At 52.3% G+C, this 24,978-nt stretch overlaps 11 protein-coding genes across 11 annotated transcripts; 4 read left to right on the forward strand and 7 right to left on the reverse strand.

Annotated features, from left to right (window-relative positions):
• Positions 1 to 317: 317 nt before the first annotated feature.
• COCMIDRAFT_31900 (uncharacterized protein) lies at positions 318 to 1,419 on the reverse strand (the record flags this gene model as incomplete). Its single annotated transcript, XM_007684487.1, has 3 exons — positions 318 to 1,101; positions 1,160 to 1,209; positions 1,267 to 1,419. The coding sequence occupies 3 exons, from the start codon at positions 1,417 to 1,419 to the stop codon at positions 318 to 320; spliced, it is 987 nt and encodes a 328-aa protein (XP_007682677.1).
• Positions 1,420 to 1,733: 314 nt separating this feature from the next.
• On the forward strand, positions 1,734 to 3,098 carry COCMIDRAFT_81104 (uncharacterized protein; the record flags this gene model as incomplete). Its single annotated transcript, XM_007684520.1, has 3 exons — positions 1,734 to 1,795; positions 1,849 to 2,106; positions 2,159 to 3,098. The coding sequence occupies 3 exons, from the start codon at positions 1,734 to 1,736 to the stop codon at positions 3,096 to 3,098; spliced, it is 1,260 nt and encodes a 419-aa protein (XP_007682710.1).
• Positions 3,099 to 3,384: 286 nt separating this feature from the next.
• Positions 3,385 to 4,631, reverse strand: COCMIDRAFT_81270 (uncharacterized protein; the record flags this gene model as incomplete). The annotated part of the gene is made up of 4 exons (XM_007684521.1): positions 3,385 to 3,552; positions 3,622 to 3,868; positions 3,948 to 4,516; positions 4,584 to 4,631. The coding sequence occupies 4 exons, from the start codon at positions 4,629 to 4,631 to the stop codon at positions 3,385 to 3,387; spliced, it is 1,032 nt and encodes a 343-aa protein (XP_007682711.1).
• Positions 4,632 to 5,409: 778 nt separating this feature from the next.
• Positions 5,410 to 9,120, reverse strand: COCMIDRAFT_80952 (uncharacterized protein; the record flags this gene model as incomplete). The annotated part of the gene is made up of 1 exon (XM_007684522.1): positions 5,410 to 9,120. One exon carries the CDS (start codon positions 9,118 to 9,120, stop codon positions 5,410 to 5,412), a length of 3,711 nt encoding a protein of 1,236 aa, XP_007682712.1.
• Positions 9,121 to 10,534: 1,414 nt separating this feature from the next.
• On the reverse strand, positions 10,535 to 12,325 carry COCMIDRAFT_21718 (uncharacterized protein; the record flags this gene model as incomplete). Its single annotated transcript, XM_007684466.1, has 1 exon — positions 10,535 to 12,325. The coding sequence occupies one exon, from the start codon at positions 12,323 to 12,325 to the stop codon at positions 10,535 to 10,537; it is 1,791 nt and encodes a 596-aa protein (XP_007682656.1).
• Positions 12,326 to 12,697: 372 nt separating this feature from the next.
• COCMIDRAFT_31905 (uncharacterized protein) lies at positions 12,698 to 13,642 on the forward strand (the record flags this gene model as incomplete). The annotated part of the gene is made up of 1 exon (XM_007684488.1): positions 12,698 to 13,642. One exon carries the CDS (start codon positions 12,698 to 12,700, stop codon positions 13,640 to 13,642), a length of 945 nt encoding a protein of 314 aa, XP_007682678.1.
• A 188-nt stretch (positions 13,643 to 13,830) lies between these two features.
• COCMIDRAFT_31906 (uncharacterized protein) lies at positions 13,831 to 14,326 on the reverse strand (the record flags this gene model as incomplete). The annotated part of the gene is made up of 2 exons (XM_007684489.1): positions 13,831 to 13,939; positions 13,995 to 14,326. 2 exons carry the CDS (start codon positions 14,324 to 14,326, stop codon positions 13,831 to 13,833), a joined length of 441 nt encoding a protein of 146 aa, XP_007682679.1.
• A 494-nt stretch (positions 14,327 to 14,820) lies between these two features.
• On the forward strand, positions 14,821 to 17,193 carry COCMIDRAFT_80932 (uncharacterized protein; the record flags this gene model as incomplete). Its single annotated transcript, XM_007684523.1, has 2 exons — positions 14,821 to 15,545; positions 15,597 to 17,193. The coding sequence occupies 2 exons, from the start codon at positions 14,821 to 14,823 to the stop codon at positions 17,191 to 17,193; spliced, it is 2,322 nt and encodes a 773-aa protein (XP_007682713.1).
• Positions 17,194 to 17,590: 397 nt separating this feature from the next.
• On the reverse strand, positions 17,591 to 19,901 carry COCMIDRAFT_558 (uncharacterized protein; the record flags this gene model as incomplete). Its single annotated transcript, XM_007684442.1, has 4 exons — positions 17,591 to 19,539; positions 19,595 to 19,721; positions 19,779 to 19,813; positions 19,892 to 19,901. The coding sequence occupies 4 exons, from the start codon at positions 19,899 to 19,901 to the stop codon at positions 17,591 to 17,593; spliced, it is 2,121 nt and encodes a 706-aa protein (XP_007682632.1).
• A 1,198-nt stretch (positions 19,902 to 21,099) lies between these two features.
• COCMIDRAFT_81006 (uncharacterized protein) lies at positions 21,100 to 21,974 on the reverse strand (the record flags this gene model as incomplete). Its single annotated transcript, XM_007684524.1, has 3 exons — positions 21,100 to 21,390; positions 21,445 to 21,671; positions 21,746 to 21,974. 3 exons carry the CDS (start codon positions 21,972 to 21,974, stop codon positions 21,100 to 21,102), a joined length of 747 nt encoding a protein of 248 aa, XP_007682714.1.
• Positions 21,975 to 22,247: 273 nt separating this feature from the next.
• Positions 22,248 to 24,404, forward strand: COCMIDRAFT_80984 (uncharacterized protein; the record flags this gene model as incomplete). Its single annotated transcript, XM_007684525.1, has 4 exons — positions 22,248 to 22,562; positions 22,634 to 23,908; positions 24,076 to 24,142; positions 24,250 to 24,404. The coding sequence occupies 4 exons, from the start codon at positions 22,248 to 22,250 to the stop codon at positions 24,402 to 24,404; spliced, it is 1,812 nt and encodes a 603-aa protein (XP_007682715.1).
• Positions 24,405 to 24,978: the final 574 nt, after the last annotated feature.

Consider the following 24,978-nt stretch of genomic DNA (forward strand, 5'->3'; position numbering starts at 1 on the left):
GTCTTGTATCCAAGGCCATGGATTGTGGTATTTGGCGCCTGTCGATGAGTGCGTGTTGGCGCACAGCATCTAACAGATGACATGGATGGTTTAGGATGAAATCGCCGAGACAGGGCGTTGAAGCATGACTTGGAAGTAGGTTCATCTGTAATTTTGGAAACAGATTGCTTCGCGTTGGAAAAGGCTTTATCCGCCCAATGGTATCGTAGTAGCAGTAGTAGTACACTCAAAACGCCAAAGCCGAGGATAGTGATCCTATGGAGTCGAGACAAAAGACAGCCGCCAGCAAGTAGGGACATGGAACTGCGTGATTGCCGTTACCAGCCCCTTCCCCTCCCCCCTCGCCCACCCCTCCCGCCACCGCCCTGATGGCCTTGCTGGAACCCGCCGCCCTGTTGTCCACCAGGTCCGGTGGGGAAGCCACCCATGCCCTGACCAGCCATTTGCATGAAGGACGCAAAGTCCATCTGGCTCGGGTCCATGCCCTGTGCCATCATCTCTTGCATCATCATTTGCATTTGCTGTTCATTCATCCCACCAGGGCCCATGGCTCCGCCGCCGCCAGCACCGCCGCCGCCGCTGCCTCCTCCTCCTCCACCACCAGGACCAGTCGGGGGCGCGCCGCCTGGTCCTCCATTACCTTGTGGGGCGCCTCCCATGCCTGGCATGCCTGGTATAGGACCACCGCCCATCATAGCCTGCATCTGTGCCATGTCGTTCTTCTGACCCTGTATGGTATTTGCCATGGCTACCTGACGCTGCCTGTATAGCTCCCATGTAAATTCGTCGAAACCATAGTTGAAGTAGTCGGACTGGTCCTCGCCCGGCCGGCGCCAAATCTTGTGCTCTTCCGCAAGGTCGGCATCAATGTCGATAGACAGAATCTCCTTCCCTTGAGGCGGATAGACGGGGTTGCCATTGACGTCGATTGTCGAGGTACGTTGGGCAGGAAAGGCAGTGCCTGAGAGAGCAGAGGCGGATATCTGAGGGATGGTGCCGCCTGTTGCAGGCCCGGTTTTTGGAGGGGGTTGCTGTGAGGGTGTAGTCGAAGGCGGTGGTGCCTCGATCTTTATGGCTTTAGATTCTTGGGGCTGCTGTGAGCTACTGGGCAGCTTTAGTTAGCGGGAAAGAGGAGGAGAGGAGCCAAGTGGGAGCTTACGCAACGGGTTTGGCTGGTGCTGGTGCCTTCTCAATGATGATGTCGATGTCCTAGAGCTCCGTCAGCTTTGCTCGGCAGCTATGGGCGTGGTGCAGCAAGCGACATACAGAATCGCTGTCGTCGTCTTCGTCGTCTTCATCGCCCGACTCCTCGTCCATGGGCTCGTCGCCGCTTGAATTATCTTCGGCTTTGTTTGCGTCCTTGTTCTGCTGCGTCGCAGTCTCGTCCCCATAGAGGTCATCGTCGGACTCGTCTGCCATGGCTCGCCTCTGGAAGAGATGATACGCGCCTGCCTGGCCGTGTTGAGAGTAGTAGTGAATTTGGAGCAAGGAAAGGCGCGTCGACGTAATTCGCAGTCGACGCCAGATTGGCCTGGGTGCGGTTGCGGAGCACACTGGGGCTTTCTTGTCGTTCAAAGCACGGCCAACTAACACTACAGTAGACTAGCTGAGCGGAGGAGACGCGCCTTACCACCCTGTAGTCTGTGCTGCCCCGGCTCGCGCCCATCCAAACACTGCCTTCTCCATCCATCGCCTGCCCTCGCCGCACCAACAACAGATCATCTTGAGACGACATGGCGGGCTTTGGACGCTCCAATTCACTGAGCATTAACACTGGCGGTGGCGGTGGCCTTTTGTACGTCCCTTCCCATCAAATCACTATTCCATGCCCTGGACTAACTGGAGCAGTGGCAGCAACGCCTCCACACAGCAGCAGACACCACAGCAACCCCAGCAGTCCGGCTCGCTGTTTGGTAATCTAAACAAGCCTACAACCACCGCCCCTGCAAGTGCGGGACTCTTTGGCGCGTCTACAGCGCAGCCGTCACAGCCCCAAAGCGGAGGTCTGTTTGGCGGCGCGCTGGGCGGAAACACACAGAACCAGGCCCAGAACATCACTCAGTCAAGCGGTCTGTTTGGGGGTGCACAGTCTAAGCCTTCGTTATTGTAGGCCATCACCGCCTTTTGCAGTGGCCCAAAGGCTAACTTGATCTCTCAGCGGCGCATCCACTCAACCAGTAACCACACCCTCATTGTTTGGAAACAACACCGCCAACCAGCAGAACCAAACGTCCACCCCCTCACTATTCGGCTCAACACAGCAGCAGTCCCAGCAACAGCAACAGAGCACCTTGGGCGGAGGCATGAACTTCCCCAACAGGACCAACCCTCTTGGCGGCTCTACACTTGGGGGGACTCAGATGGGCGCGAGCGCACAACCAGTCCAGTTAACCCTGGACTCGATACGAGGAACTACACGGTTTAACGACCTGCACCCCGAGCTACAAACATTGATCCAGCAGTTTGACGAGGGTGTTCAGCGAAAGATCAACTACTGCAGCCAAATCCGCGAATCGCTCCCCGGTAATGAGCGCGACATCTCTAGCATCGCACCTGATGTAGCTTACATCGAGACCTTTCTCTCCACGGTCGAAGTGGGACTCGACAACGACTCGGCAAATATTGCCCATCTGAAAAGCCTTGTCAAGAAAGACGCCGAAGATGCGACTCTGAGCTTCCGCGCAATCGAAAATCAGCGACTACCCGCCCAATTTCATTACCGCAACAACGGCAATCTCACGACCTCGAGCGCAAAGACACCAGCCACTAATGCGCTCGACGATGATGATCCAACAAAGCCCGTGGATCTGATGAGCTATTTTGACCGCCGAACTGACGAGCTTGGCCGCACCCTCGACGTTTACCAGCGACAAATCCGCGAGATTGAAGCCCATTTGCGCACGATGGAGGCGGGCACGGTAGAAAAGGCCCAGCAATTGACGGGCAGCCGAAGTGCTCCACGCGACCAGCGGCGCGAGTTGGTCGAAGCACTCAAGGCCATCGAAGGTGCCATCTTGGACTCTGCAAAGAAAGTGGGACAGGTCAGAGATGATGTCACCAAGCAGACGCTAGGCAGTGTTGGTGCTGCTCTGCTTTGAACCTGGCTCGTCACCGATTAAGATTTGCAATGGGCTACATTTTCTTTACTCTATTCTCCTTAAAAAAAACAAGTAATTGTTTGTGTATAGACTGATGGGAATGGTACTAGCCACCAGGTCGGCGCGTTTGACATGTTTTTGCTGCAAAAGTCTGGAAATTTCACAAAACTAGATACCCAAAGAAACCCGATAATTTGCACATTCATGATAAACAATCTACACTACCAGCACGCACAACCATGACACTTGGAACACTGTCTGCATGCCTATACATGTATATATCTGCCTACTTCTCCAAAGCAGCCTTTACACTTGGCACCTCGTCTTCCTTGTTGAAGATATCAGGCAGAGGCCCGATAGGCGTGATCTGGAACCTGTTGATTTGACTGTGGCTCTTGGTGTAATGCTTCTTGATGTGCTCAAAGTTGGTCGTTTCTTTGAAGGCAGGGTAGTCCTGTTGGCAGCATTAGCATCGAGTTCATCAACCACGACCAAAAGATTGTTTAATGCAGAGTCGTCTTACCCAGTATAAATGTCTCAGCCATTTATGAATGTGCGGGTATCCGGAGCGGATGTCACGGATGTTGCATTTGAAATGCTGTACATAGACTGGGTCGAAGCGGATGATGGTCGTAAAAAGACGAACGTCTGCTTCTGTAACATGTGGTGCTGACAAAAGATACGGGGTCGTCGACTGCGAGAGTGACTCTTCCAGTCGGTCTAGAGACTTGAACAGTTGGGTTACAGCCTTTGTGTAAGCTTCTTCAGTTCTGGTCTCACGATTAGCGTATGTCTTTTTTTGTTTACTACAAGACAAGAAGGCAGTGACAAGCAAATGGAGGGACCCACGTTGCGAATCCTGATTTGTAAACACCATTGTTGACATCATTGTATACCCACTCATTCATCTCCTCAATGCTCTTTTGCAGATCCTTGGGGAATAGATCAACCTTCTTGTATTTTTCTTCGATGATGTCGTCAAAGGCCGTGTACATCATCCTGATGATCTCCGCTGACTCATTGCTCACTATCTTGTTCGTCTTCTTGTCATAAAGCGTCGGTACCGTGAACCGGCCTTCATAGTCTGGATTCTGCTCAAAGTAGATGTCCCGGAGATGAGTGTAACCTTGGTGCAATGGATCTGGTGTAGTGTTTCCTGGAATCTTTTCATCGGATGATGCAAACCGCCATCCTTTTTCCGCCATGTGCCAGTGGACGCTGTTGTACGAAATAATATCCTCGAGACCTTTCAATTGGCGTACAATCAGCGTGCGATGGGCCCATGGGCATGCATAAGAGACGTAAAGATGGTATCGGCCTTTTTCTGGTGGGAATTCGGCATTGGGTTTATTCTCGATCCAATTTCGGAAGACAGAGGTTTGACGCTTGAATTCGCCGCTCTTATCACCAGGCTTGACCTTTGTCTAGAGTTAGAAATGACGCCCGTCTTGCACACTCCTTCACATGCAATTATAGGGGGCGTACCCAGTCTGTTATTGACCCCTTGCTTTCTTGCCCGGGAGCTTTATCCATGGCTGCAGGCTTGTTTGGCGGGGAGAAAGATCGTATGGATTCTGTCGGAAGAAAATGATGGCGCAAATGCGGCGTACTACGAAGCTGGTAGATGGGTACTCGCGAGAATCGCAAGGCACAAAGTGGCATAGAATCAAGTTTTCTGTTTAGTCCTGACGACCTGCCTATACTATATATATAGCTGTCATGGGAGGCTTTGTGCCTATACCAACAAGAACGTCATAGCGTCATTGCATTCCGATTTGGTGGGGCATGCGTTCCGAGAACGAGTTACTCAGCATTGCACAAGCTTTACTAACCCTTGCCGATGACAAAGAGCTTAGGGAGTATAAGCACGTGCTGGGAATGCGGGGAAGTAGAGTTCTAGACATACATAATACTTTTCCTGGATATTACAAGAAACTTATCTCATATACATGTGCCGTACCAGACGACAGGGAGCAGGGACTGATAATGTGGGGATGAACAGACACCATCCTTTCATTCCATTGCCAAACTACTCTTAAATTGTGCACGGGCATCTCACGATGACCTGGGTATTGAAAAGTCCCAACCAAGCCCCCTCCACAACATGCCTAGAACAAAGACTGGGTCGAGCATACGACTCGCTTGATTCGTCCGCACAAAGGCCGTCTTCAGTGAGAGCCTGACCAATACTCGCTAAAACGCAGCAAAGTGGAACACAAAACAAAAACATAAACTCGGAAATATAATACATGTTAGGGAGAAAGCAAATGTCCATGAATCGGAGTGCACGGCAAAACAAGCCCACCAAGCTTCACTCAACATCAGTCAACCATCGGCGGATGCCCTCCTTCAATGACGAATCATTCTCAGTCCTTGGCAGAGTACTCCTGGTCGTTGTCGCCTTCTTTTCGTCACTGCCTTTAGACGCATGTCTGCCAACGCGTTCAGCGGTGACCTCCTTCACCACGACTTCCAGCGCTTCAAAAAGAACGCTCTTGCAATCTATGTGGGGTACTTCGACGTGCGGTATAGCGTCAGAATCTCCCCTCGTGTCACGGCGCCCTCTTCTGCTACTCGAACGAGACGACTGAGCCGAGTTGGCGCGCGTCACCTCTCCTGACTGGGCAAGCACACGGTCCACGCCGTCGATAAGGGTGGCGTCAAAATCCATGATGGTTTCTGTGACAAACTTCTCGGCAAGATGGACTTCTGTCATCATGGGCGCGACAGTGCCAGATGTGTAGGGATTTCCGTATTGAGAGCGACCCGGGAGCACGCCCGGTGTCATGGCCGACTGTTGATATGTGGGGGTAGGAATGAGTTTGACCAAACGGCGCAGACTTATGCGCTTGATGGAAAAGTTGCTTGTATCAGCGATAAGCGCAGAGCATATATCGATCCAGCGCTCAAGCGGACCAGACTCCAGGCTAGGAGTGGTCATGGCACTGAGAGGTGTGGGCTCCGCACTCATTGCCCGCTTAATGTCACGTTCAAGCTCACGGTAGGGCTTAATGGCTTGGACAGCAAAGTCCGGATGGAACTGGCTGAGCCACCCAGCAACATTCACAGGCTGCTCTGGCTCGCCGTGTGGTGCTGAGAGAACAGATGACTCGCCAAAACTAGAACCCGGTTGGCTAGAAGCTGATCCGTAGCCCCCTAGCAACGGTGATTGGAGTGGAGAATCGAAGTCCGGTAGCGGAATATCGACATCAATAACACCGTCTTTCTCGTTGACCGAAAGCTTCAAGTGGCCCTCGAAAGTCTTGTGACGCTCAGGGATAGGCCGTGCAGCTGAAGCAGGAATGCCAGGGCAGCCAGCGTTGGAGTAGGTATCGGGAGAGACGTTATCAGTGGAAGGGTCAAGAGGAAGCGGAGAGTCGGCAGCATCGCTTTCAAACACACGATCCATCGAGAGCTCTTGTACCATGAGCTCAAGCTGCGATCTTGATCTTTCCTGTCCCCGATATCCAACACCATCATCTGTCGTTTGGAAAAATTCACTCTGGTCGGTAGAAGACGAGCGCCGGCCACTCCAAAAGTTCATAAAGCCACTCCATCGACTTGTGTTGCTCGAATCATTACTTGCAAGACTGGTTTGTCCTGTGCCACTTCTTTGCAAGGTGCTGATCAGGTTCGTAGATGCTAAACTGTCACTGCTTTCTGGTCTTGTTTCAGAGGCAGGGCCAAACGATTTCGTCCTAGGGAACGTGAAGTGAGCAACAGGGATTGTTTCTTGGGGTATTATTGTCGAAGTGGTCACTGTGCTGCTTGATGTTACAGGTCCTTCAGACAAGGAAGGAATCACTAGACTCGTGCGGACCGAATGTGCGGACGACCGCCGAGAGTGTCCTGTTGGTCGGACAAGCTCAGGCGCCTCGATCACAGCAGATTCGGAGCGCTCATGTGTTGGCTGCACCGATATCTGATGTACGCTCTGAGGCCTTGGTGGCTGTAACAGGATGTTTGACATGCTTTGCTTGCTACGGGGTCCTCGGCGATTGATTTGGCGGCGTAGGGATTGCTGCCTCGAGGGAGGCATATTAGTTGGAGGCGACTGAGAGTAGGCTCGGAGCGAGGTCGAAGTGCTGGGCCGGATGTAGGCACTGTCCGCTAAAGCAGATGCATTGGGTGGCAGAAAGGCAGCGAGAAGAAAAATCAGTCTTCGGGCAGCCATCTTGTCTGGAGACACGATAACAGTGCGATTAGAAATGGTCAGGTTCTCACCAGCTGTCGCCTTTTGTTTTTCGCGGTGGCGCTTGCGATGCCATTTGGGACCCAGCATGTTCAGCCATTCGGTATGGTTGCCCAAAAACGCCGTCAAGAGGTTGAAAAAGAAGAAATTCTGCTCTCGGCGGCCTGCCCAACGACCAAGCCATCTAGCTTCTTCGCGCCACACACCCCATTTGCCTTGGCCAGTCATGACGCGTGGAATTCTCATACCGCTCACCACACGATTGCCAGTGAGCTCTGCTGCTATTTGAATTTCCCTATCCGTCATCAGAGCATTGGGTTGCAGCCTCAAGGCTCTCCGAGAGTATTGAAGGGATGACTCGCGAAAACTAGTTCGCGAAGACTGGCTCCGTTGGTGCTGGGCTCCTGTTGGAGTAATCGGCTCGGGTGATTTTGGCGACTTGAACTGTGCCAAGATACGCTCTTGAACCACGTGTTGGAGACTAGTAAGTGCACGCATGATGACATCCCAGTGCTGGCCCACTACATCGACTCGATCGTCGACGTCGCTACTCAATGAGGATGAAAAGAGTGAATCAACGCCAAGGTTTGCATCAACAAAAGCCCATGCTGCGCGCCGGTCCGAGTCGAGGGACGAGGCAAGCGATTCCTGGCCGGGAGCAGAAGTGGATAGATGTGTTGGATTCTTCAAGCTTGTACCGCGTGACGACGGTCTCAGGCTCGGTATTGTTTGCGATATTGGTAGGTGGAGGATGATGGTGATAGCGTACATGGGGCTCTTTCGTGCATGTGAGGGATACACGGGTTTGGTGGCAGCCGGTTTAGAATTTGATGCTGGAAACGGAAAGCCATTGCCCTTTGGGAGTGAACTTTGTGGTGTCGGCGTGCGATCGTCGTTGTCCTCTTCTGGCATGGTGACGGAAAACATACGGGTGATGAAAATGGTCCTACGCTTGGGCTCCTTTGGTATGCTCTCGTTGGAGTCGTTGCGTGCTAGATCGGTTGGCGGGTTGGCGGGAGTAAAAGATTTGGCGAGATGGCTTCTGCGACGGAGGCCCTCTGCGCGGCCCAAGGAGGTGGTGGCATCCTGTATGCTCGTGCCAAGGATAGATGAGTCGGCGGGCCTGGTGTCGAGAGGCACAATGTGTATTTTGTTCGAGTTGCCTCTGTAGTTCATGGCTAGATTGCCAAACATGCAGTCGAGACAGATGTTGGCCAGGTCCGTCGACTCCTTGGCTCGGGCCTGCGCCTTGGCTTGGAGCTGGGCATGCTCGTCAATGTTTGGCATAGAGGATATAGAGCTGCCGCGGGTTCGGACGCGGGTGAATCCCCCGACAGTGGGCGAGCGTGGTGGCGCCGTAGGCTCTGTAACAAGGGACGATCTCCGCGCATGGAGATTGCCCAATGCCGGGCCCGCGGTGCTGGCGGTACTGGCAGTGGCGGAGTTGGCTCCACCAAATGCTCGTGCGCGTGGGTTGGGACTTGTGGGCGGTTCGGGGCGTGGGGGGGCTGGCTTGGAGTCGAACAGGATGGCCTTGGACATGGCCGGAGTCTCATCCTGGGCGATGATGATGCGGCAGTCGCGAGGGTAGTCGAGGTCAATCTCAGGCAGAGGCCCGTCATGTCCGCTGCCGGGCGTCAGGGGCGCGGCGTGCAAGGGATAGGGCTGGCCGTCGGGGTGGTAGAGTGTGTTGGACTCGGGATACAGCAGGTGTCGCGTGTGGCTTTCTTCCGTGGCCGAGTCGAGAACCGTGGGCGAGGCGGCATGCGACGCGTTTGCGCCCTTACGGCTGCTGAAAAGATGTCCGATCATGGCTGGCAGTGGGCGCATTCCGCCATGGGAGCGTGGGCGGGGGTCTTAGTAGTGGGCGACGGAGCCGTTGTCGAAGTGGCGGGCTCGAGCAGTACGGCGGCCTCGTAGACCCATGGCAGCGCCCTGTCGACTGTTGATGGGGTGTCTGGCGGGAGAGGAAGGGGCGAGGGTGAAGGTGCAGGCACAGGCAAAGGTAGAGAACGAGGGGTGAGGGGTGAAGGGCTGTGAAGGTGATGTCACACGCGGCGGTTTGACGAGTGCAGCATGCAGCGTGTCAGTGTGCAGTGGGTGCACGGGTGCTTGTGAGGCGGCAGGGCAGCACGAGGCCGTGGAGACAGAGGCTGGTGGAGCCTGGGGGAGCCTGGAGGAGCTTGGAGAGGGGCCGTGGGTGGATGCGTGCTCAGGCAGCGTGTCGCGTGTGTGCGGAGAGGGGAGAGGGTGGGTTTGGCTGCTTAGTTATGGAAGGGCGGTGAGAGGGCAGAGAGGCTGAGGCTGCAGCCGCCTTGCCAGACCAGAGCAGTCGACCTGCACCTCGAGCCTCCATCCTCCTCTACGGTACATCATACGGCCAGCCCTGCACATGACATGCATCATGTACCTACTGGCATACATACATGGCACCTGTAGGTCTATGTCCACACACCTGCGCGCACATGGATGCTCACGCCCTTGATAATGGTGATGATAATGACCATAATAATGACAAAGCACCCCTACTTGGACTCGCACCATCACCACTACCACCGCCACCCGTGCCGCCACTCATGACCATGATGCATCCTATCCGCCGCCAGCCAGCAGTCCACGCCTACCGTAGCTCACCTCCCAGGATACCCTAGGCTCTTCTCATGCACGCGCTGCCAAAAAGCCTTGGTGCAACACAACCACTCTGTCCCCAAGCCCCGATACGGCGCGAGCGGCGCTTCATTCCAGTTACCGCTCCCACGACAACAATACAAATACAGGCGACAGCAATAATAGGCGGTGTATCCACGCCGAAACCACAGGTACACACACACCCAAGAAGCCTTGTCACATTTGTTCGGAGCCGCTCGGACCGCGCTTCTCGCCAGCACCGCAACATCACCCACAAGCTTTCTGCCAATACATAACCACATTTGCAAACCTCAAGAGCGCCTCACTATCTGTCGCCCGATATCGGCCATTTCCACCAACAGCAGAACCGCCTTGGAGAGGGCGAAGATCTCTACCCGTCCAAACAGCAGCCTTGTGGCTGCAAACCCCCCTCCCCCCACTGGCCCGCTGGCTGCTAAGTCCCGTATACAAACTAATGCAACACATATTCTCTCCCACTACTCTACAAGTCTGCACGCCACCAGTTAACACCACGTGCTTGCCCAGAGTAACTCGATTAGGCCTGCCTAGTGGCTGATGAAAGGAAAAAAGCGCCGAGTATTGCGCCCCCAAAAAACTACAGTATTCCTTGGACATGCACATCCAAGACACAATGTACAACGCCTGGCGCATACATCTTAACCCACTCAACATGCTCTACCCTTGCAGCCATGTTGCATGTCTTGTCGTTTCGGCGCTTGACTAGCTTGTCAATCTCTCCTTCAATCTCCTTGCTTCTCGACTCGACCTCTCTGATCCCAATGTTCTCGTGTACGTGGATCCATCCACCGCGTTGCCCATCTAGCATATCAACTGCAATACCCCACGATAATGTCGAAGCAGGCAGCAAGCCTAGGTTTACATGCCGAATGGGTAGCTGGCAAACCAAGCCCGAACTTGTACTCATGGCTGCATAGTCTGACCTGGCTCCTTCATTGCTTGCCTGAAACACCCAAAAGTCCGCTTTTTGTATGTCAGTTTCCTTGAGCGCTGGGAAAGCAAGTCCATTCGGGGCCTCTGCACTGGTCTGCCTCAACTGACAAAGGTCGTCTCCCTTAATAATCTTGCATAACCAACCATTCCTCTCTGCGCCTCGTCGCAGACCTTCAACCGACCATGGATTGATTTCCCAGCACAATACTCTGCGAATCCCGTCCTGGCGGTACTCCCCACTTTTCTTGTATGAAAAGGCAAAGTAGCCTATGCCTGCATAGAGATCCACAGCTGCCGAGGCTTCGTCCAAGTCGGTCGTGACTGCAGCGAGGTTGAGTATTCGAGTCTTCTCGCGGATGTTGCCACGGCTAAACATTGTATACAAAGGTGCCCAGACTTGCCAAATACCGTTTTGTTTTGTAGTAACCCATAACGCTCGTTCAAAGTCAGTGGCAGTGGGACATGAGATTGTCTGGGGCGTAGGGCTGGGTCCAAAGTCACCGTGTATCGGTACAAGATTGACTGGTCGGCGCAGAATATTCTCTTGGTTCTGACTTATCCCCAAATCCATATTGGGGTTGATGTTTGTCTTTGGTGGAATAGGTGAGTTGATTGCTACATGTGTTGCACCAACTGATGCTGCAACATGCTGCCAGACTGGTGCTAGTAACTCTGAATCCACTGCATGTCGAGATAGGAATATCTCCCATTCTGTAGACCCAAAAGCATTGTGTGGAAGCAGAAGCATGGGTTTGTATATCGAGTACCCATCTGGGAAAGCGGAGACAAGGACGCCAGGCGACAAGTCCATGTCAGCTAGCACCGAATCCTGTAAGGTAGACAGAGCTTCTTTCAACGCCCTGTGCATCGGGCTTTTCATGGCTGAAGATTTGAGAGGACTAGCTCCAGCAGCATGGTGTGCTAGTTCAATGTCGTTGTGAAGATACTCCAGATTCAAGTTCTGTAATATTGCAGACTTAAACCCATCATTGTTCTCTTCGGTCAGATCCGCGTTTGTATCGCTACTGATGGAAAGATAGAAGATGGTCGTCGGGATACGCATTCGTTGCTGGGACACACTCTCTTCTTGTACTGGCACCAACGCATCCTTCCCGGCAGGAAGTTGAACGTTATGTCCCTTGACAGAATCGTACTCAAATAGCGACAACCTCGTTTCGCCTTGCGTACTAGATGCTTTCGTGGTCGACGATTCTCGAATTGAAACTACATCGCCTTGTTTTAGAGTAGTATGCGCGGCGAGTGTCGTATGATTTTCACACAGCTCGGGCACAATTTTGCTGCTCCGGTCGAGCTGGCCGGCTCGTTCAAGAGCAGATTTCACTGTCTTGACGTGGCTCTTCGGAACTATGAACGCCACTCTCGCATTGACTTCTTCCTGTTCTTGGTTTTCCGTTCTGTGGCTCATAGTATACATAATCTGCTGATTCTTGTCGTAGGTGTTGGGAAATGAGTGTCATGGTTTTACGGCGTACACTGGAGAATCCGTGCATTTCAACGTAACTAGCTTAAAGCAACTAATTACGACCAGAACACACACCGCTTAGACTGGACTCGATGGGTGTTAGACATGGTGCGGTTGAACATGTCCACTTCAATTGCAGGCATGACAGTGCCATTAAAATGTTTTCACAACTGAGGGCATGGCGAGAGCTAGCCATGGTAATTGCCCAATGCTGTACTGCCCCGCCCCCACCATGGCCCTACGTAACCTTGCTGTGTACCTGCGGCCAGCAATCATCCTTCCACACCTTCACGCATACCACCTGGCCTAGCATCCGCAGCAAACATGCCGCTGTCAAACATTGACCTTGTGAACCAATGCGATGGATTCCCTTACCCTGACGTAAACTTGGAAACCTATCTCGCCTCCATCAACACGTACTACCAACTGCGCGTCTCAGGCCACAATTATGGGCTCGGTTATATGCTACCTTCGGTTGTCGAAGTATTTCGTGGCGTCTCAAACTGGGAGATTGATGATAATGCGCGGATTCTATGCCTCACAGCTGGCTCAAACGCACAAGAGCGGTCCGCAGCGGTAGAGACGACACTGCTGGCACTGCGCAAAACCGGTCATTTCAAGGTGCTGGATAAGTGGAGAGGGGAGTTGTATGCTGTCTATGGAAAGGATAAAGAGTTGCTGTTCAATGTGGAGAGAAGTGCCAGTCCCCTATTTGGTGTCATCACATACGGTGTACACCTGACTGCCTTTACACGCACGCGTGGAGAAATCAAGATTTGGACTCCGAGAAGGGCACTTACAAAGCAGACATATGGAGGCATGCTCGATAATGCCGTGGCTGGTGGCATTGCGTCGGGGGAGAGCCCATTTGAGAGCCTGGTCAGAGAATGCGCAGAAGAGGCTTCACTGCCGGAAGAGCTGGTGCGCAAGAATGCAAAGGCGTGCGGCACAGTCACTTACTGGTACGTCCGCGACGAGAGAGCAGGGGGCGAGACGAACTTGATGCAGCCTGAAGTTCAATACGTCTATGATCTCGAGCTTCCTGAAGATACGATACCGAAGCCCGGCGACGATGAGGTTGAGGAGTTCTACCTATGGACCGTAGACGAGGTGCAGGAGGCTATGAGAAATGGAGAGTTCAAGCCCAACTGTTCCCTGGTCGTGCTCGATTTTCTCGTGCGGCATGGCATCCTGACGACGGAGAACGAGAGGGATTACATCGAACTGGTGAGCCGATTGCACAGAAAACTCGAATTTCCCACACTATGAAAATAAAAAAGAGCATTGGGAATTTCTCGCCAGAGATGGGAGAGCCTCTGAAGGCGTCCTTTTATTTCAAGAGGGTATCCAGACGCCTTGCCGAACTTTTAGACCAGAGGATACCAATACCCCATACCACCAGAACGCCTGCCCATGCTTTCTTTGTCATTCTCTCATATGCGCGATGAAGCGCCCAACTATGAGTGCTTCACAAGCATGTAGATGTCGTCAATCTTCAGTCCGCTGAGCTTGCGGTGAGGTCCTTCCATGTATAGCAAAAGCCCGCCAAAACTAGCAAAGTATTTTCTGCATGCAGTCAGTAGCCAGTCCGACATGGCAGGGCTGCCTCGACAGTGCTCACATGGTGTCTCCGTTGCCTCCTTCCATACGGTAGTTTTTGCCGTAGCAGACATAGTCATACATATCCGCCAGCGTCGCCACGCCCTGTTTGCCTACATTTCTCCACATTGTGTCGTTTTCGCCCTTTGAGCTGCCATCGAGGGCAAGAGTTGTGGCTAGGACCAGGCTGATGCTCTCGCCAACCGTTACAGGGAACAGTTCGTGGTTAATGTCGAGAGTCATGGTGATCTGGCTGTCGGTCGAGGTGCCATAGATGCGCGAGACACGATCATATTTCTCGTTGTTAATGGACGTGATGTTAAACGTTTCTTCGAAGACCTGGGCGTCGGCCATGGTGGAGGAAGGGGGGAGACGGGGATCGAATGCGCGTGTGTTTGGGTGCGAGGTACTGCAATACCAGTGCAACGAACAAAGCTTGAAGCGGCCGTCGGTCAGAGCGGCGGCATGTCTTGGCACCGCCTTTACCTCCGAAGCGCTCTCCGCAACTCCACCAGGGTGCACCGTCGCTCTCTCACCCACCAGCCACTGTGCCACAACAGGCCGACAACAGGCTCAGCCCGCATCCTCGCCCTCACCCTCACCCTCGCCTTTACCCTTGCACTCACATTGAGCTCCACCACCTTCACATTGCACATGCTGGCTCTCGTGCCTTCTCTTCTCGTGATAACCCTCCCAATCGGGCTGCTGCTCACAGCGCCTGCTGCGCCCCAGCCTCCGTTCGCGCCCCGGCCCCCCCTCTCTCTGCCTCTGACATCTCCCTGATGAGCTACGAGCGTTACTTGATGAATCTATTCAGCTTCCACGACTTCGACTACTTTTCGCCCGAGATGCTCGACTTGACTCCGAGTCGCGAGTGTAGTCCTTCGGGCTTTGATCCACTCGATCAGCCGATGCCCAAGGCGGCCGCGAGCCAGAGCAGCATGCTGCTGAAACTGCCTGACGACATCTTCAAATGCGTCATGGACTACTTGGATCGCGACGCTGCGTGGAGTCTAAAGCGCTTGTGCAAGGGCATGGCAAACAGCGTGACCGTGAACCAACTACTCTACAAATACCCCATACAACTCAACGACGTGCGTGACATAAGGCTGGGCGACTGGAAGTATAGGAGCATCGGCAGGACCCGGTGGATGAGCTTCATGGACAGCATCAATGACTCCAATCGCCGCCATGTCCACAAGCTGGCAATGTCGCACTGGGCAAGCATCGACGACTTCAAGTGGATAGAGAACAATCTACCTTGCCTCACCAGCCTTGACATATCAGCCATCAAGGATTTTGTCTGGACTCCTGAAGAGACTTGGACGTGGAAGATGTTGGCCGACGCCTGCCCATGTCTGTTTGGACGCTTAGAAGAGCTAGAGGTAGCAAACTGGGCAGACTACACTGCACACTCTCGCATCGAATACAGCTACTCGTACCAGGACTACCGCTTCAAGCAGAGCTTCAGAATATCACGGAGACGAGACGGTGGATCCGTCGCCAACGCCATCTTCCCCATTTGCAAGAGGCTAAAGACGCTTGCGATACGGGAGCGATATTCGGGCTTCCAGTAAGTCGCATCGTCATATCGTCATTTACCCACGCTAACTCCCTTACCCAGCACATGGAATGAATGGGAGGTTCATCAACGCGTCTGCTGTCTCGTAGACGGCGTACAAAAGTACTGCCCAGAAACCATGACAAAGCTTAGGGTACACGACTACGCCCCCTATCGGTCACTCTTTTCCACAGATGCGACAAAGTGGTCGCGCATCAAAGATGTCGAGATAGGCCTTTATTCCTGGATGGAGGACCGCCGTGACAGGGACGTCATCGGACCAATTCCATACCGGATAACCCAAGGTCATCACCATCGCGACGAGGAAGAAGCCTTTGACGACAAGACATTTGACGCGTGCGAGCGCGATCACATGGTCCTGGGTAACCATGTTGTGCAAGGCGTCGGGGCGTCATTTGAAGACCTACTCCAGAGTCTGCAGACCATATCCAAGAAATACCCTAACATCAACATGAAACCTATTCGGAACCTCCGGAACATAACCTTGCATCCGTTTCATCTAGTCAACGTCATGCAGCGACGTAATCATTTTGGCCAACCGCCCCAGCAAATCAACGATCCAGCAATGAGCGATCCAAGCTCCAAGCCTGAAGTGCAGGAAGCATTACGATGGCTTGCGCGAGAGTGTGACTGGAAGCCAGTTCTTGCCTGGGAAAGCATGATGTGCGATGTCTTCCCTGCAAACCTTGAGCCCAATCGTACTTTTCTGCCCAAACCCGACATTCTCTCACGCATACAGACAATGGTGGCACGACTCAGAAGTTTGGATATACCCATTCGCATCTCGATTGGTGATCGTGGAAATACTTGCCCCTCATCAGGTCTGGATGGTAGCTTGTACTTTGGTCCATTCAAAACTTTTATCGGCGAGGGTGCCGACAGGCGCGAAGTGCTTCTGCCGACCCAGGCAGTCTTTAGTCTCACCCCCATCGCCTCTATGGTAGACGAGCTAACCATTCAGTACCCTGCCGATGTTCCAGGTGTCTCGGGCTGGCTTCGTGCAGCAAAACGCCCCACACCGGCAGAGAAAGCACTCATGGAACGTGAAATGATTGGCTGGCGTCGCTTTTGGATGCGCTACGCTTCACAGTTCAAGAATCTGAAGAAGCTTACTGCAAATGTACCCAATGATATTTACGAAGATTGGGGAAAATCAGAGCTTGTCACGCTGCTTGAAGATGAGCGGTGGCAGATGTTGGAGGTAGAAGATAAACAAGACTACAATTCCAGTAGCTACTTTCCTTTCAGCAACCCATCAACTATGAGGTACAGATTTCCGAGGAACCGTAGCAAGACGAAATTTGCCCAGAGGGTATTTTTCCGGCTCAACAATGAGCCATTAGATCTAGTGGTAGGTCAGCCCGAGCTGAGTGCCAAGGAGAGGGAAGAGAGGGAGATTACAGATGCGATGATCAAGGAAAGTGAGTCACTATGTGAGAGGAGTCTGGGACACCGGTTCTGGGTAAGGAGAGAAGGGCAAGAGAAAGCAGAAAGCAAGGCTGAAGAGAAAGATAGCAAGAGGAAATGGTCAGACGATGACGAGAAAGGGGTTAATGGGGAGAAGGGGGCGGGAGAAATGGAGGCCAAACGACCGAGGATTGAACGAGAGGGTTTTACAGAGTTTTTCCACGTCTTGTGAGTGCATACAAAGGGATGAATGGTGGCGAACATAGCATACACGTATGGCCCATCATAGACACGCGTACTATATATTTAATACGAGAGGAATATTCACATGCAGTGTGGAATGGAGAAGAAAGAGACAATGAAGGAAAATGAACAGGTGATTGGAAAAGATGACAAGTTTATTTGCTTGTCGAGAAAGTGAATCAAATACATGTATCTACTGCGTATTTTGAAAAAAAAAAACGCCGAAACCTTGCAACCCAGAGATGCAAAATATAAAAGACATTGTCCAGCGAGTACGATCTTGTAGCTAACCGGATGGAAAAAAAAAGAATAAGAAACGATAAAACAAGATGAGCCCCTATTGCTATATACAGGTAGTATGTATGCGTCTTCATTAAGCGTTTCCTTTACTCATCAAGTTTACTCATTGTACTCTTGGCCCTTTTGGGGCTACTCGTCCGACTTTTGATTCTCTCCCGACTGACGGTCCGGCTAAGTTCAAACGCGCCTCCTGGCAGGCCGAGACCCAAGCCCATGCCATCCCTCGCCAGTTCGCCAGTCGTGCTACCAAAGTAATTCGGCGCACTCACGGGCTGGGTCTTGATTTGTGGCGTAGCCCACCCGCTGGTCCGGCCTAGTTTGGATTCCTCGGAAGAATCGGAGAGTTCATTATCGCTAGAATCAAGGTGGGTTTCTTCAAGTTCAAACTCATTGGCCAATTCACCGTCTTCCAGGTCTACACGCTCGTACGGCTGTTGGCTCGCAGATGACGAACCGCCAAAACCAAAGAATTTGGCTGGGAAACTGCGGCCGCGGCGACGGTGCAAGGGGTCTTTGCCTTGTTTGCTCTTAAAAATCCTGCTTATCGACTGTTTGACTGCGCTCCTCCGCTCTTTGCCCAAGATCAAGCAAAAGATGACAATAATGATAAAAATCATGACAAAGAAGCCTGGTATTTGTTGAGGATGCTCAACAAAGAGGCGATGCCAGTTGCTCTCTGATTCGTACGCCTTGGGGGTACCACCTGGATACTGGAAGTCTGCAGGTATGCCAAGAGCGTTGGAACCGAAGCCCACGGCAAGTGCTTCCTCAGAAGGCGGTGGAATCTCACTAGAAGCGTAGAGGACCATTTTGCCAAGTGTCCAGCTGAGTTCTATGTCGTTGATCTTGTTGACTGCCTGAAAAGGGTCAGTGAACCCTTTTGCCTTGGCGTTGTCGAGTACGGCTTTGGTGGTATTTTGGCTGCCGTCTAGACCCTCTATTCCGACCCGAGGGACGCCAATGCCGTCGTGTAGCATGCTAATGATCCAAGATGCCTTGAAGCAGACTTCACGTGCTTTGTCTTGATCAACCTTTTTGCCCCACTTCTCCTTCTTGATGCCTTTTTCAATACTCTTCCAGTCTTGAGTGCAAAATTGGTTTACACGCTCTTGATAGGTCTTCAGATCATAGGCCTTGTCCTTGTGTCCGTGCTCGAATATTTCGTGGGTCGTGTGCCAGTATTCGGATACACCTACGAAGTGGTTGACCTTGAAGTCGATAGCAGGTACATGTTGACCATTGATCAAGCATGGTGAGTTTGTGCATTTCTTTTCCTTTTCCAACAACGGATAGGTTTGGCGCAAACATTCCGGGAATTTTCCAGTTCCTACGAGTTCTGCTGCGGCCTTTGATGTCGGTTCATCGTCGTCGTCATCACCGTCGTCCGAGTCCGAGTCGATGAACTTGCCCTCTTGTGTGACCTCCAGCCTAAGACCTGCGGGTAAACAAGGGTCTGGGAGTTCTTTTTCAGTGCTGGAGTCTAATAGTGCCTTTATATATCGTTCCCGCGCTTGATTAACCCCAAAACCCAGCCATGTGGTAACAAAGACTCTGTGCTCCAGCGGTGTGCCATCCAATGTTCGTAGTCGTAAAAGGGTCAGGTCGTCAGCGTGCTTCTCAGCTTCGGTAGCATTTGGCGCGAAAGCAATCTGTGCCGATGCACCTCCCATATCTAGGAAACCATATGTGCTGTGGCCATTGCCGTGTTGATGAAGTTTTGGCTGATCAAAGCCACCTAGCAAGTAATTTGCTGCTATCCAACCATATAGGCCTTCCGTCTCTCCTGGTATAACCTGGATATGTACATCGCAATCGGGTAACTGGAACTGGGTCGTGCTGCGGGCAAATTGGCAAACTTGGTGGAGGATTTCTTTACGCTGTGACTCGGGCAGAATGCGCATGCCCGCCGTGGCAAGCAAGAAGAGAGGGGTATTCGAGACTTGATCAACAGGGACTTGTTTGAGCGCATGGCTGAGGAGTTTTTCAAGATGATCTGGACCGACGCGGTGAGGGTTTTCGCCAAAGGTAGAGATGCCTAGGGGATTGCGGATAAGGTTAGTTTGCGCGCAGGTGGGTACAGGCCGACTTACCGGGATGAATCTTCTTAGTCCACTTCTTGTCCGTCTCTATGACGGGCAGGCTGTGTAACTGAGCATCAGTAGCCTTGTTACGGGCTGCGTTGTGGTTCAGCCAGCGATAGACGTGGACGCGCGTCCCCTTTGAACTTATTAGCTACAGCACTGCGACGACAGAGCAAGTGCGCCGACGACGTACAGAGGACCCAGCGTCCAGGACTACACCATATCTCCCTGTGCAGCATGGCGCGTTAGCTTCGAGTGGTCATGAAAAGGCGCGGGGCAAAAGAGAGGGGAAAGGAGTGTGCTTACACTTTCCCATGGGGAGTGTTGAGAGGCCGAGAGGCGGTTATTGAGCAAAGCGCATGCGAAGCCAGCGAAGAGGATTAATTACAACGAGTACTTTGGAAATCGAGGAGAACGGCACAGCCGGAGGCGAAGCAGAAGGGGCGTAGGAGAAGCGAGCGACGGTACTGCAGAGCAAAGAGCTGTGGGAAAGCAAGATGGAGAGCGGATGAGGGAGCGAGTGAGTGACAGTGGACCCTGGCCAGCGCTGGTTCGAGAAGGCGCAGCGACAACGTTTTTGGACGGACGGGCCAGCCACTCAGCGGCGGCCGCCGCCTCGGCCGCCCCCCGCTACCCCTCGAGCGCATGACGCCATGTTTTGTTGGCCTTGGTACTACACATGCACATGTGCATGCTACATGCTACACGTACATACATACATATGTACGTCCATGTACACGCACTAGGTCTAAGTAAGTAGGCTGTCGTTGGCAGGGCGACGACGGCACCATACCCCCCTTCAGCGCGCTGCGTGCTTGCCGTGGCCACCAAACAGAGGGCAGCACAGTAGGCTGGGATACGAGGGCTACCCACGGCTGACCAGTTGCAATGCTCATCTATCGCGGACATGCAACAAGGCTTGTGTTATGCTTCACAGCATCAATGCATTGCCATACCCCGCGTTCCACAATCATTGTCCCCTCCATGTATACACCCATGCAACAACACAAAAACCCACAAATACCGATCCATCATCATCCAGTACAAATACGTGTATGTGGCGGGAAAACATGTTCGCCATTTGACGACAAAAAAAATGGAAATGAAAAAAAAACCTTGGATCCGCTAACTAACTCGACCCCATGGCACACCCAACGGTAATTTGATGTGGAGTAGTCGGGGCCAAAAAATGAAACTGCTTGTGACCTCGAGGCGATTTGAACGCCTAACCTTCAGGAAGCTCCAGAGAAACTGGAATCTGACGCGCTACCATTGCGCCACGAAGCCAGTCTAATGATGTGAAATATTGACAAAAATATAAATATATACCCTGCCGAGAATTTGATGCAGAAGCAAGCCTGCATGTGTAGCGGGGTACCTATCCTAGTTTGACCCACGAATCAAGAATCACCATCACAGGTACAAAGCGATGCAGCAGCGAGCCATGCAACCAATTCTGGGCTACCTGAGTACATTGCCTGTTCATGTCTACAGTGGTCAATTGCAAATGCTACCTAGTCCTCAAGCAAGAATCGGAGAAACGCCTTGGCAATGACAAGTCCGTCGTGATGGTTGCCCACTCTCTCCAGTGCGTCCCTAGCTTGCTCTTCCTCAAAGATGCCCTGATCAGCCCTCATTTGGACCAAGTAAGAGACAATGTGCTCGGTGAATTCTGGGTGACCTTGCAGAGAAATCAATTTGCCCTTCTTATACATGCCTTGTACCAAGCAACGAGGCGATCCGCCAAGCTTCTCGACATCTGCAGGGTACTCGAATACTACATCTCTGTGCATCTGGTGAATTGCCTGCAAACATGGTCAGAAAACCCGAGCCGTGGCATGGCCTGGTCGCAACTTTACAAGACTATCCTGTTGAAAAATCTCCTTGCCCTTTGCTGTGAGTTGAACGGGCAAGACCGAGATCTCCCATCCATCATCACTGCGCCCAACTTTGGCTCCTGCAGCTCTTCCGAGAATCTGATGGCCAAAGCAAACACCAATCACCCGGACACGGTCTTGCTTGAGTAATGTTCGAGTAAACTCGACCAACTTGAGGATCCATGGGTCATTGTCGAATGAGTTGTGCTCTGGTGGCATGTCGATTAGTCACAAGAATCCATTTTTTTTGTTTCTGCACCATGATAGTAACAAGAATACTCACTTGAGCCTGATATCAGTACTGCATCTATCTTTTCCAGGTCGGGATACTCCTGCGCAGTGACAACGTCGAATGCGCTCAAATCCAGGTCCTGCTTCGGAGATAAGCCCAAGTCCTCGGCTGCTGCCTCGAGCAACGTCGTAAAGATGCGATCATATCGTCCGTATTTTTCAACAATGGCCGGTGGAGGCGTATCGCATTCGAGGATTGCTATGCGTAAAGGGGTCTTCATGTTTGCGAGGTTTGATGCTGAAGCCATGGGCGAACCAGCAATCATCAGCCCTCTTTGATAGCGGAAAACGACGGCGATTTCGGGGCCTACTACTAGCGCTGACGATCATTAACGCCTGCACCTCCGAAGCTGTCTCAACGCACGCCATTCCTTCTATTACTTGAATTCCTCGGTCCGAAATCTGTTTTGACCAAGGTTGTATAGCTACTAGTAATCCTCGTCTTGGTTTCGTTGTGAGTCTGCCGCACCTCTAGTAGGCTCCTTTTTGCTACTATGCCTTTGCCTGCCTCGGAACGAACACCGCTTCTTCGCTCTGTGTCGCAACGCCAACAGAATGCCACAGACATTGCCCGAGATGAAGTCACAGCTGCAGAAGTAGCACAGCAAGGCCAAGGAGCCGCACCCCAGTTCCCGGTTGTGGAAAACGACCAAAGCAACTCGCATGGGGACGCAATCGCGTCTGTGAGCCATTCTGCAGCAGGACAAGAGACAGAGGAATTGGCCAAATTCGAACAAGATGGCAAGCTTCAAGGCGTCGGGGTCTGGAGGTTTCGATGCGTGTTTGGGGGCATCTTGTTGGGGTACTTTGTATGTCCAAGTGATTTTCTTCTATCATCTCTCCCCTATACATAGTAGGTTTGCTGATTGCATCATGCCAGATTGCCATGTTTGATTCTACCCTCATGGCTTCAAGCCACCCAGTCATCACATCCTACTTTCATGCATCCAACTCTGCATCCTGGTTGTCGACTGCCTTTTTGCTTACCTCGACCTCGCTTCAGCCCTTGATGGGCCGATTTTCGGACACGTTTGGTCGTCGGCCTCTGTATTTAGCCGGCCTCGCTCTACTTGCAGCTACGACGGCGTGGTGTGCTCTTGCACAGAGTATTGCAAGTTTTATTCTTGCGCGCGCCTTTTGTGGTATTGGTGCAGCTGGCGTGCTGTCAATGGGCAACATCATGACTAATGATCTTGTCAGCATAGAGGTGCGAGGTAAATACCAGGCGTACATCAATCTCTTTTATGGAGGTGGATCTGCCTGTGGTGCTGCATTTGGTGGATTTTTGTGCGACAAATTAGGTTGGCGGATGACTTTTGCTCTACAGGTACCGGTCATTCTCATCCTCCTGATCAACGCCATTGTCATGACGCCGTCCAGTCTCGGGCCCAATCTGGCAAAACGGTTTGGATTGGGCTTCCGAGACGCAATGAATGGCTTTGATATAGCAGGGTCGGTCTTGCTGACGGTATCTGTTGCATTTCTGATCTTAGGTCTGAATCTTGGAGGCAACGTCTATCCATGGAAACATTGGCTCGTTATTACTTCACTTATAGTAGCGCTTGTTACCGGTGTCGTGCTCATCAGAGTCGAGTCGAAAGCTACGCGGCCAGTCATGCCGCTGCCCATGTTATTCAGCGAACCACGCGGCAATCTCGTTTTCAACAACTTTTTTGCTCAGATTGGCATGAACACAATCCTGTTCAATGCTCCATTATATTTCCAGGCTGTCGAGCTTGAGAGTGCATCCGTATCAGGCTTCCGTCTTGCCGGTCCTTCAGTTGCGCTGACTGTTTGTGGCGTGTCGGCCGGCTTCGTCATGACTGCGACGGGTCGCATGAAGTGGCTTATTGTCGTTGGCTCACTCTCAATGCTGCTAGGTGCTACATGCCTTTCTTTGATGTTCAATGTGCCAAAGTGGCTCGCCACCGTCTTCTTAGTCCCATCGAGCATTGGTCAAGGCTTGAGTTTTCCAGCAACAAGTCTCGCTGTTCTTGCGACAAGCACTCAGGAAGATCAGGCAGTCATGAGCAGCACACTCGTTTTGTGGCGTAGCCTGGGCATCGTCATGGGAGTGTCACTGAGCAGCCTCATCTTGCAGAACGCGTTGGCAACATATCTCGATAGACTAGTCACTGGACATGACAAGGCCAAGGTACGTGGGCATAGCCCTTGTCCCTTCCATTTACAACGTCAAGTGTCAAGAAGAGTATCTAGTTTTTTGTGCTGTAGAGCGTACACCACGAGCTGGGTAAACGGAGAAGACGAAGATGAGACGGAAAATTCACATACGGAATGAACCCGTCTGACCAGCCCACACAGATCATCCAACGCGTCCGCAGTTCGGTTCGCAGCATTGTTGACCTGGACGCCAAACATCAAAGCCAGGGTTCGTAGACCAGTAATCCCTTAGTGCCCTGCAACGCGTCATCTACGTGGCCCCTCATTCCTCGAACCCGGCGCCTCACAGTCCCAGTACTAACACTTGTCTTACAGTCATCGAAGCCTATAGTTGTAGCCTGCGTCTAGTTTTCATCTCGGCGATGGCCACGTTTGTCATTGTCAATGCACTAGTTTTTGCGATTAAGTTACCGCAGCTGAAAAAGAAGAAACAGCCCATCTATGAGGACGGCGGAGAGAATGAGCGGTGATGTAATGCAGTGTGATAAGATGGGATCGAGGACTGGGTTGTGCGGGTGTGCTGCACAGGCGGAGCGGGGGGGAGGGGCGGTGAGGCAGTGCAGGAAGGTAGAGCGGGACGGTGAGAACTGGAACATCTGGTTTGAGACATTGCGGTGTAGTGTAGTACACGTATGATCTATAGCGGGTGCAGACGGCAAACAGTCTGGAATTTTAGAACACGGGTCAAGGCTGATTCATGGTGGTTCAAGAGGACAAGGGATATCGAGCTGCATTACCTATTCAAGATGTAGTGAGTGGATATGGCAACAATGATTCCATTTCAAGTAAGCATTATCATGGGTGCTAGGGCGAATGGAAAGAAGCAGCTCTGCGGCAAGTATATGTATTGAACACTATTGAAAAACCGACGATCTACTAGTCCCAAAGGTGACGGACTGCGGTCTTTGCCCTTGGGCATACTGGTGCAGATACACAACAGCCGGTACGCCAATTAATTCGAGCAGCGACGGTTAGAGGCGGGCAGTGGAAGCGCCCAATGATGATGAAAGCTGATGGTAATCGACTATGGCCAAAATGATGGTT

This window comes from Bipolaris oryzae, assembly GCF_000523455.1.
Source record: "Bipolaris oryzae ATCC 44560 unplaced genomic scaffold scaffold_3, whole genome shotgun sequence".
NCBI lineage: Eukaryota > Fungi > Ascomycota > Dothideomycetes > Pleosporales > Pleosporaceae > Bipolaris > Bipolaris oryzae.